This window comes from Nannospalax galili, unplaced genomic scaffold, assembly GCF_000622305.1.
Source record: "Nannospalax galili isolate Female #2095 unplaced genomic scaffold, S.galili_v1.0 scaffold267, whole genome shotgun sequence".
NCBI lineage: Eukaryota > Metazoa > Chordata > Mammalia > Rodentia > Spalacidae > Nannospalax > Nannospalax galili.
The window spans coordinates 1,783,110-1,794,557 of NW_008357518.1; the positions used below are offsets into that span (position 1 = coordinate 1,783,110).

Here is an 11,448-nt window from a genome sequence, read left to right on the forward strand (position 1 = left end):
TTTTATGTCCATTATTCCATTTCTACTAAATGAAATTATTTTTTAAATCCCAATGCCATTTTCAAGGCCATTCTCGATTTTTATCTCTAGAAAAGTGAGCAGGCAGAGCTCACTCACTCCCTCTACTCTAGGTGGGTTACGTGCAGCACCTTATTCCCTGTAGCTAACTGAAAGAAAAACTTCTAGTGGGTGCCCTGTGGAAGATGGGACACAGGTTCCTCTGATTATATTTAAGGAGATTCTCCAGGGGCATTTGGGTGTTCTGTTTTGTTCACACACAGCATCACATTAAGTGGGGGCTCTTCTGGACTCAGAGCCAGCTGTGCCTGCAAAACCGAGAGTAGATCCAGTCAGTGTGGGACAGGACTGAGGCTGAATTTCTAATGATCCTAGGTGAGGCATAGGGTGCAGGTCCTCAAATGTCACCTTGGGCTGGTGCATGGTGAGGTCCCAAAGAGTCCTGGCCCGCATCTCCCCTGCAGGGATGTAAGATGAAGTTACAGGGGCCAGCTTGAGAGAAGAGGAATTTGGAGCTCCTCACTCAAGGCTGCTTCTGCCCCAGGTCAGAAAAAGCGGCTTTAGGAGACCAGACAGAGAGCTTGCTATGTATCTTTTGGAATTGTGTGGACACAGCGTACTGCAGGGCCCTCAAAACCACAGTTGTGATCAGCAAGTGGGGCTGTTCTTATGGCAGTCTTTTTCTTGGAGAGTAGGGCCATTTTCAAGCAAGAGATATCTTCTGGGAGAAGGAGGGCTGGGGATGACTAGGGGTGAATCAGTGACAAGGGGCTGTCCACAGAAGTGAGCACAGGGCATTAGGGAAGTGTCCTGACTCTGCAGTCTATGAATCTGTCTTATCTGGGGAGACCAGTGCTGGGTTACAATGTGCCTGCTGCAGTGTCTGTCCTCTTCCTCCTCTTCTTCCTGTTGGTCCTCTAAGACCCAGAGGCACCTTGAGTACACAGGGCTCAGGACCACACTCTCCCTTGTGGGGGACACTGTAGGGAGGAGGGCTGAACTAGTCAAAAGGCATGCTTTGACTTGGAACAAGGTTCTGAACTGTGGTCAAGATTTAAACTGGCCATGTTAAATTCTGACATGGCCCATTAGGACTTTTTATCATTGGAGACTGAGGGGACCCACTGGAGATTTTTACAGGTTCACAGCCAAGTAAGACTCATGCAAGAATGGAGGATCAAAGTCATCATCCTAGCAAGTTTCTGTGTTAGGGTAAGTTTCAAATACACCGAGACCTAAGTTCACTATGTTACACGAAAAACTGACATATAGATCAATTCTTCCTCCGTTACTTTTCCACAAGGAATTAAACTATTGTGCACATTTTAAAAAGATTCGTTTCATTTTTACTTGTGTGTGTGTGTGTGTGTGTGTGTGTGTGTGCATGCACACACATGCAGGGGCCTGCAGAGGCCCAAAGAAGGCATCAAATTCCCTGGAGCTGGAGTTATGGGTGGTTCTGGGCTGCCTGGCATGGGTGCTGGGAAATGAACTTGGGTCCTCTGCAAGAACAGCAAATACTCTTAGCCACTGAGACATCTCCATTGATCACATTAAAAATGTTAAAAGGGACCCGAAAAAAAGACTCAGTGGGTAAAGTGCTTGCTGAAAAAGCATGAGGACACGTTTGAACACTTCCCACCAACAAGAAAAAGCTAAGTGTGGTCATGCACATCTGTAACCCCAGGGCTGAGGGGATAATGAAGATGCTAGCAGAGACAGGTGGATCCTACGGGCTTGCTGGCCAGCCAATCTACCCAATTAGGTGAGCTCCATATTCAATGAGAGACCCCATCTCACAAAGACACCCGGCATTGACCCTTGGTTTCAATGCAGACAAGCATGCCCGTTCACACAAGTGCACACATACACAGGCATACAGCACACACACACACACACACACACACACACATACACACACACACACACACCTCACGTATACAAACACACACAAAGAGCCCATTTTTCTTTGTACTGAGCATATCCATTTTATGTGAGTCATGGTTGTTGTTTTTATTTTATGTGTATATTTCCTGCATGTATGTAAGTGCACCTGTGTCATGCAATGCCTGTGGAGGTCAGAAGAGGGCATCAGATCCCCTGGAACTGGAGTTATAGATGGTTGTTAGCCACCATGTGGGTGCTGGGAATAGAACCCGGATCCTCTGCATCTTTCTGGCCCCTTATTGTTTTTGAATGCACATTTTTAATACTCATCTGGATTTTTATAGAAAACAAATTCAAAATGGAATCTCTCAAAGTTATGATGAAATAGATGTAATGGCTACAAAAGAAATCACACCAAACTTATTTTCCCTGTAAAGGAAAATGAAATCAAGAGTTTTTCCTGGTTACAAGTTGAGTTACAGAAAATGCTGCTGGGTAATTGGCTGGTCCAGCTCTCAGAACCCCACCAGAGCAGAGGCTCCCACTGGGTGCCACAGAGATTCACACTGATTCTGCGCCTGATGTGGGGGCGGGGGTCTTACTGCAGATTTCAAGGTACAATCTTACTGTCCTGAACTTCCTAAAGGGAGTAATACACTTGCATTTCTTCAGGTAAAGATCGCATAAACAATAAGATATATCTATTCCACCCCCCCCCCAAAATTGTGATTTAGGTGAAAATTTGATATGTAATCTCTTATAGCACCTAACCAGTAAGCCAGGAGAAGTCCACTGACATAGGAACATGTACATAGTAACCTAGGTCACAAAGCTTCATCAACACCCCATGATTTGCTCTGATGCAGCTTTGGGGAGTGCATTGGGGGACTCGCTGTGGTGCTGGCCTTTCGGACTCCCATCTACAAAGAAAACACCAGGGTCACACGTTATAGTAGGAAGATGCCGGATGGATGATGGAAAAATGATCAGATGGGAGATTTTCCCAGGAGAGGACTGGAAGGAATGAACTTAACAAAATTAACTAAGATAGAGCTCTCTTATTTTCTAACACTACTTTGTTTTAGTTCATCAAAATCAAAAAGGTTTGTTCTAGTACATATGTTGGCTGCATGTACTCACTGTCACCAGCATGTGAAAATGTCCACACACTGCTGACCCGGTGCTTGTACCATGGAGCTGGACTTAACTCTGCCAGAAGGTAGCACTGCCTCTGCTGAGCCCCCCGCCCCAAGCAGGTCCTTCTCCTCATTATTCAGGGGTGGCTTTCATATTCCCAATCCTCCCTGCACACAGGAACCCAAACTCACCAAGAGGACAGGACTGAACACGTATGGCATCTACTCTTGCCTCTCCTCAGTTCTTTTACCTCCGCATGGTACATTCCCATGGAATGTTTACACTTCCACAGTTACTTGACTTCAATACGAAAGAAAAAAATCTCCAGAAAGTCATCTCCAAGCCCTAGGCTTTTAGATTTTTCTGCACACAGGAGTTGTGCCATGGATCTGACTTGCTGACCAAAAAAATTCCTCAGTACTTCTACAGTTACTTGACTTCAATACGAAAGAAAAAAGTCTCCAGAAAGTCATCTCCAAGCCCTAGGCTTTTAGGTTTTTCTACACACAGGAGTTGTGCCATGGATCTGACTTGCTGACCAAAAAAATTCCTCAGAGCCAGAATGCAAAGCTACACGCATGGATTTTTAAATGATGTTATTGTAGGCTATGCTTCTTTCTTAAAATCCAGAGTAATGGTACGCTTGAGGAATGCCCTTCATAAAGCAAGGGCTCCCAAGCTTTTAGGGAAACAGGGGAATAGCTGCAGAAGAACCTGTCTTATTCTAGTGGGAGGTATGGAGGAAGCTCAGAATGGTCCTCTGCTGTGTAAAGGAAAAATACGGCCCATGTAAACCTTCATAAACATGCTCCTGGCACTTAAGACAATAATCATTATCATGAGAAGACTAACGAATGTGTTTCCAAGCATGAGTAGGGAACATTAAAGTGACACCCCCCGCAGTCTGGACCATACATCACAGTGACAGGAGAGGCTGGCTCATGTGCCCACACCATTAGGTACCGGAAGGGTTTATAGACCATGCTTGTCTTCTGAATACTTGGTCAAAGGTGTTTATAAACCTCTCCACAGGCAAGCTGAGTTACTCTAAACATAGTGGTCACTTCACAGGGTTCCTTTGGAGTCTTCCATAAGCTGTGACCTGTTGCCTGAATGAAGCAGTTTTGTAGAGACTGTGACTCGGACCTTGCATCCTTCCAACTGGGCTGATCAGGCAGATCCCTGTGTTAGACTCTATTCCCTTCCTAACAGCCCTCTGATTGAGTAGCTGTGAACCCCCATTTGGTTTTCTCTGAGGTGGTTGGAATTGGGGACAGTCACACAGGGAGGTAGCTACTGAGCCTTGTCACTTTTTTTCTCCTTGTAATGCAATTCTCTCTCCCTTGTCCTGTTTCATAATTCTGAGTCTTTTCATCCTCCTAACTGCTGACTTATTTTGGCAGCAGTGGGAAGAACACTTGGCCCTGTCTTTGAGCTCTGCAGAATGAATCTGTGAGTGAGGCATGGAGAAGGAGGGACAAGCCACCTCTCTCTGCTACAGTCTGTGAGACCTAACTCTTGGTGGGAGACCGAACCACAAGCAAAATCCATACAAACCTGGGTTCTGACACAACTCCCAAACAACACACTGTGGGAGGAAACAGAAATCCTGGGTACCTAGTGCATGGAAGCAGAGAAACACAAAGACAATCTCAGAAGCAAACAGGAGAAGGGAATTCTAGCTCCATTGCCTTGATTTAACAGGGGTCCTGGGCAGGAAGGCAGTTGGGGATGAAGCAAGCCTCCCACAGCAACATTTCCAACAGCCATTCATAACCTGCTTTGGGAGACAAGCAGGTGGGTCCATGTCCTCGGGGAGTTCAGAATTTCCTAGGGAAGGTCAGCAGTAAGAAAATTATGGTAAAAATTCATGCTCAGTGATAGAATTATGTTCAAGGAGCACAGGGCTCTGGAGGAGGCATGATCAAGAAACTGTCAGGAGGGATTTGCCTCATAAGCCATCTGGCCTTGATGGATAAACAGAAAATATCCAGGGCATCTTCCAGGGATAAGAGAAGAACACAGGGCTCTGGAGGAGGCATGATCAAGAAACTGTCAGGAGGGATCCTTGCCTCATAAGCCATCTGGTCTTGATGGATAAACAGAAAATATCCAGGGCATCTTCCAGGGATAAGAGAAGATGACTTTGAGAAGCCATCACATGCATGAAAGGCCCTCAGAGGTACAGTTCTGTGGACCAAGGAAGGGAAGAGGTCTCCATGGAGATGGTACAGCACCATGAAGGGTATACCAGCAAATACCTGGGCATTTTCCTTAGGAACAATTTGGATATGCTGGAAGATTAGAGGATCAAGTCTAAATTTTATAGAAGTAGTTTTGGAAACTCAGGTTGACTCTTACCAAGTTGCCTCTGAAAACTGTTGGGACAATGGATTGTTTTGCTGAGTTTTGGGAAGATGTAGGCAAGGAAATGATAGAGTGCGGTGAACATTTTGGGCTTGGAAAGGCTTTACAACTGCTGTTGGTCTGTTGGCCAACTCCCACTCACCCTTCACAACTGTGGTCAGTATTCATTTCCACGGTCAGGTCTGACCTTGGCTTCTCCACTTCTAGTGTGACTTCAATGCCCTCCATTTGGGTTCTCGGAGACCCAGAGAATAATTCTTCATTTCTTTTATTAAAGGTCAACCTGTACCTTCTGTTAGATATGGTTACATCATCTGAAGACTAGAGACTCATAGTCTTGAGACACACAGTGGAATGGATAGGGAAGGGGAGAATCAATTCAGATTAGGGGCAAATAAAAGGAAAATAGATGAAGAACCGGGAAGATTTTGTATAAGGTGAGTCACGAGATAGCTGATGATATGTTCCACAATGAAAATAAGTCATGAGAGAAACTGAAATCCCAAGTCAGATCCTGGCATCTTTCAGCAACCCAGCCTAAGTCATGGTTCCCAGGAGGTGATAGAAGAAATAATGGTGGGAGTAAAATGAGAAAGAGAAGTGAATTGAAAATGGTCCAACCCTGGTATAGCCATAGGTTGGGGAGCAAAGATTTGCCTGATCCATCCTTCTCTAAGGACAAGCAAAACCTCATAAAAGAGGTTTTTTAGGAAACCACTTTGGGTTCAGAAAAAGGTGCTAAGTGAGAAGGAGAAGTGCAGAAAGTGAAATGGATTCTTCTTACATACTTTGGAGATTTCACGGAACACATGGTGGGCAGCTGAGAGGGGATTGCAAGGTCCCAGGGAAGATCGGAGTATCAGGTTAGAGTGGCTGTAAGGGAATGGAGATTTTGTTGGGGCCATGGGCTGGGACGATGACAAGGAATGAGAAGCAGGGACCTGAGTTTATGTGTGAGGAGGGAAGGGAATGCTGGACACATGCAGGGGATGGGTGAAGAAGGGCAGCTCTGCTCCCAAAGCCCCTGGTAGGTCAGTGTTTGGAACAGCTGAGGTGTGTGAATGTATCCTGATGAGGTGGGATCACAGGCTGTGAATGTGACAGGGGCTTCCAGGCCCCTGACCTACTGGGAGGAGGACAGAAGTCTGATTTCACATATTACCTCATGAAGATAGGGCTAAGATCATTGTGAAAATGGCTGAGATTATACTTTCATTATATTCAGGCAATTTTTAAAAATTCCTCATTCAGTGAGAATGTCCTCCCACAGGCTCCAAATATTTGAACACTTGGCCCCCCTTGGTGGTGCTGTTTGCAGAGGTTTAAGAAGGGTGGCCTCACTGGAGGAAGCAGGTCACTGGGGTGATCTTGGACAGTTCATCACCTTGCCGTCTTCTAGTTTCACTCTCTGCCTCCTGTGCCTGCTTGAAGATGTGAGTTCTCAGCTTCCTGCCCTGGCTGCCTCCTACCATGCCTTTCTGCCGTGATGGACTCTTATCCATCTGGAACCATAAACCCAAATAAACTCTTCCTTCTATTAAAAAAAAAACTCATACAAGTGACTGGAGCAAACACTACAGGCATCCACTGGGTGATGTATTGTGCACTGTTTGTCAAGTACTAAGGCATACTCTGTAGGTAGCCAATGGACAGTGTACTTTGCATTATTTCGCCAAGTACTGGGGCATACTCTATAGGTTTCCAATGAATGATGTACATTATTTTGTGCTATGCAATTCATTCGTGAATTAGGAATATCTACATATGCTCTTTTGAAGTTTCAGCCACTGGGTGATGTATTGTGCACTGTTTGTCAAGTACTAAGGCATACTCTGTAGGTAGCCAATGGACAGTGTACTTTGCATTATTTCGCCAAGTACTGGGGCATACTCTATAGGTTTCCAATGAATGATGTACATTATTTTGTGCTATGCAATTCATTCGTGAATTAGGAATATCTACATATGCTCTTTTGAAGTTTCAGCATTTTTCTGATTTTGATGGTCTTTTTGAATTTTCTTTTAAAGAAATTAATGTATAGAACTGTCCATCCACATGAGTAGAATGTGACATCATGGGGTACCACCTGCTGTTTGGGTACGTGGACACACCGTGTGGCATTGATATCAAGGTGAGACTTCTGATGTGCATGACCACATGGAAACAGAGTCCTACAAGCTCCTGGGATCCTGCTCATATGAACCAGCAATGGTGTTAACATGCACAAGACTCATGCAAACTCAAGGAGACAAAAGCCCAGCATAGAAATAGGGAAATGAACAGCAGACCCCAATCTTAGCTGAAGAAATATTGGGAAGTCATTGATACTAGGTTGAAACGCTGATCTTCCTAACACAAGGGACTCTAGATAGGCTGACTAGACCTCAGTGGATGGACTTGCACTGGGGAACATCTGGGGACAGTGACTTGACACAGTGGGCCCTAACAGAGATGACAGACTATATGGGCTCCAGTGGGGGTGGGTATGGGAGGGTGTGGGGGCCAATGGGGAAGGAAGTATAAGATTGATTGAGATGTTCTGTATGAAATACATAAAAATTCAATAAAAAATTTAAAAATAAATGCTGTATTGGCAACAAGTGTTTCTTCTCTCCTAAAAGAGTGAAATGAGTAGTTCATTGGCATTTCAAGATGCCCTTCAGAATCTAGTCTTCTACTTTTCCTAACACAAGAGATGAACAAGGATGCAAGTCTAAGTCTCCAGCAGGAAAACCCAGTCGAGATCCTCTGAATCCTGAAAGCCAGATATTTGCATCATCATTTAATGACACATTAGGGCCAAGCTGTCACCCACTACTTATTTCATACTGTGGAATGGCTGCTGCTGTGATGTGCAGTATTGAACTCCAAGTTAAGACTCACTGGAATTCAGTCCAAGGGCTCAGCTCACTTACACAATTGATTTGGCAACATTCTCCCCTGAAAGGCTGTTTCTCATTAACTAGAGACAAGGAGAGCTTGGAGTCGCTCTTGTGTACTCCTGGAAGCACAGTGTTCTTATCTGAGACTAAAATGCTCATGTCATTCCGACCTCTGTAAAAGCAAGCCATCTGTGAGTCACAGCTATCAGGATGTTCCTTAGAAAAACATTAGGATATTTTTGTTTTGACGTGACAGATTTTAAAGGATTAAACCAAATTGTCATTGATGACTTCCAAAGATCCAATTATTGCACTAGTTCTCTGGGATTTTTTTTTAAAGAGGTGTGGGCTGTGCAGGCAGAGAAACACAGGAATGAACAGTGGTTGATAGAGTGTAGGTGGTACAGGGGCTGTATTAGTAGAGAGGTAACAAGGGATCCTGTGAACCACTGCTCTTTCCTGGGGGATAGTTTTTAGGACTGCTGTGTTTCTGGCAGCACCTTTGAAATAGATCTTACAAAGGAAAAATAGATAACTATTATCCTTGGATAATTCATGTGACACACATTTTTCTCAGCCTTTATGAAATGGAGAAAAATGAATGTGGAGATAATTTTACATACGGATAATATATAAAAACATGGACACCCTTCATTTTGTAATGCCTGTGAATTCCTATGGATTTGAAGATGACACATCTATTGTCAGCATCCTGAGTGTGAGTTAATTTAGTCCATTTGATGATACGGTAATTGCCTCTCCTGTTGGCAAGTTAAAGAAGAAAGCAAGTCCTATGGCTCTGCTTTGACCCAGGAAGGGTGTGCCACTTCACAGGCTGTGCAAAGGGGTTTGGTCATGTATGGGCGATACAGAAAAGTGATATGAGTTGTTCTGAAATGATAGTATGAGGGAAATTCTGCCCCCACCCACTGAGAGGGGAGCAATATGGAGTCACTGTCCACAGAGTAAAAGATGGGCTACCCATGAACCATGCAGGTTCAGCCTATGAAGCTGTCTAGATGAACCTTCCCACTGCACATGGTCCAGGAGAGGAAGAGATGGATGATGGACAGACTAAAGTTGGCAATAGAGAGGCAATTATTCTGGGCTTTCTAAGCTCTAACATAAGACCTACAGATCTTTTGCAAACTGAACAATTGTCTTAAGTTGCAAATTGGCACTCCTCTCTGAGTCCCTTGTTGAAATGTGGGTTCCAATTTAACAGGTTGGGATGGGGCCTGTGATTTCTGTTTTTATCAGCTGGAGGTTGCATAATACTGGTCTGCTGACTGTATGCTATACAAGTGGCTGAGTTCAGTCCTACAGAACTCACTGCCTAAGGTATATACCGATTTCTGTGTTTTTAGGCATTTTCCTCCTATGCTTTCCTCTTTTGCAAATAAGTTCATATCTTGCCCATCTTGGAGTGAGAGGACTGTCTTATTAGGTGTTCCTGAGTCCTAAGATATGTACAAGCACAATTTTCCAAATACAATTTTCCCTCCATCCTCATATGCTATTTCTTTCCCAGGTTAGAAGGCATACCATTAACAACTTATTCCCAAGAACCCCAGCAGTTAGCCAAGCTGTTTTATACCTTTTCCTTTAGGCCTGTTTAATGTACACAAGTTAGGAAAGTTCAGATTTTTAAAAGAAACCATTCCCCTAAATTAAATCTTAGATATTTCAAATCTGTTTAAACTATTCATTTTATAAAATGCATCTAAAGTGATTCAAAGAACAAAGACAGCACACCTCATATTCCAAAGGCCACCCTTCCTAGCACGGATGGCTGAGACCAAATCTTTTACCTGACTCTGTCTCCATTCTTGATCTGCTTTTGGAGTTACCTTGAACACTACCTCTGATCTATTCATCTCCCAGAAACTTTGATGGCTCCACGTAGCCTATAAGCTAACATGCAAGCTCTTGGATTTAGCCTTCAAAGCCTTCTATAGCATAATTATTTCCCTCTGAGAGCAAGCCCTTTTTCTTCCTGAGAAAGGGAGCTATTTACTGTCATTTCAGCTTCCTGCTCATTCCTTTGGAGTTGAAAACTGATATGAAAAAATCTTTCTATACCAGCAGGGGCAGATGCCATGCTTAGACACAAAGTCCTCACTGAACAATGCAATGCTAGGTTCGTATGGTGTTTGATAATATCTGCTTCTGTGTCTATAATTATCGGAATGTGTTATTTATATCGATTAAATTTTGATGAGAAATACATTATTGTGAATGCTAGATTCTTTACTTCATACGAAACACTTGATTTCATCATTGCTAGTCAGAATCAACCTTTACAATGTTTTCTTTCCCACTATTTCAGTACACACTCTATTTCATCACAGCACACACAATCCAGTTGCATTAAAAGTAGTCATCTTTCTTCACGAGGATGTTGACATTCGACAACATACCGCGATGTCTGCTGAAAGGCCCTAGCAATGTCAGCTTGCTCCTAGCATAAATATATTGCTTCTCAATGCTGACACAGACAATATGATCTTTCTTTCCTGTGTTCCGATGTCTGTAGAGTCATCCTCTCAGTGGGCTTGCTTTCCTTCCTGCAGATTGGAGAATGTCACTGTGCTCCTACAAAGCACAGTTCTATTTTTACCGTGCAAAGCAGTTGTTGTGCCTGCCTGGTCATCTCTTTCCAACAGAAGTACCACCTAAAACTTAGCATTTCCTGTGTACTCTGGACAGTGCCCTGCCCACGTCAGCCCTTTCTGGCTCTCACGGCACACAGGTAGATTACTCTTACATCTTCCCCAAGATTCCTTGTCTACATTTATCATCCATCATCCTACCATTTATGTATGCCTTATACATACATGTGTCTATCCATCCACTCCTTCATTCATTCATAAATCAAACATTTACAAGGTTGTGCCTCATGACAGCCTCTGGGACCACCGGGCAAGTACGGCATGGTCTATAATTTCTAGAAGCTCACACAAGTAACCGCTGAGTCCTTCTCTCTAGGCCAAATTAATATACATCTCCTTGCTGCTTTGCTTGGCTGCTTCCAATAATGACCATTACTTTTCATGGATATACATGTGTATGCATATATATATATATATATATATATATAATATTACTATTAATATCTCAGCATGTTACCTTTTCACTGTAGCTTTGAAAAATCTTC

At 43.6% G+C, this 11,448-nt stretch overlaps 1 protein-coding gene across 1 annotated transcript in view; it reads right to left on the reverse strand.

Annotated features, from left to right (window-relative positions):
- Positions 1 to 11,448, reverse strand: part of Myo16 (myosin XVI) — a 497,779-nt gene that overhangs the window by 83,213 nt on the left and 403,118 nt on the right. The window contains exon 28 of the mRNA XM_029557215.1: positions 2,750 to 2,825. Within this exon, the coding sequence (XP_029413075.1) occupies positions 2,750 to 2,825 (76 nt within the window). The remainder of the gene's footprint in view (positions 1 to 2,749; positions 2,826 to 11,448) is intronic.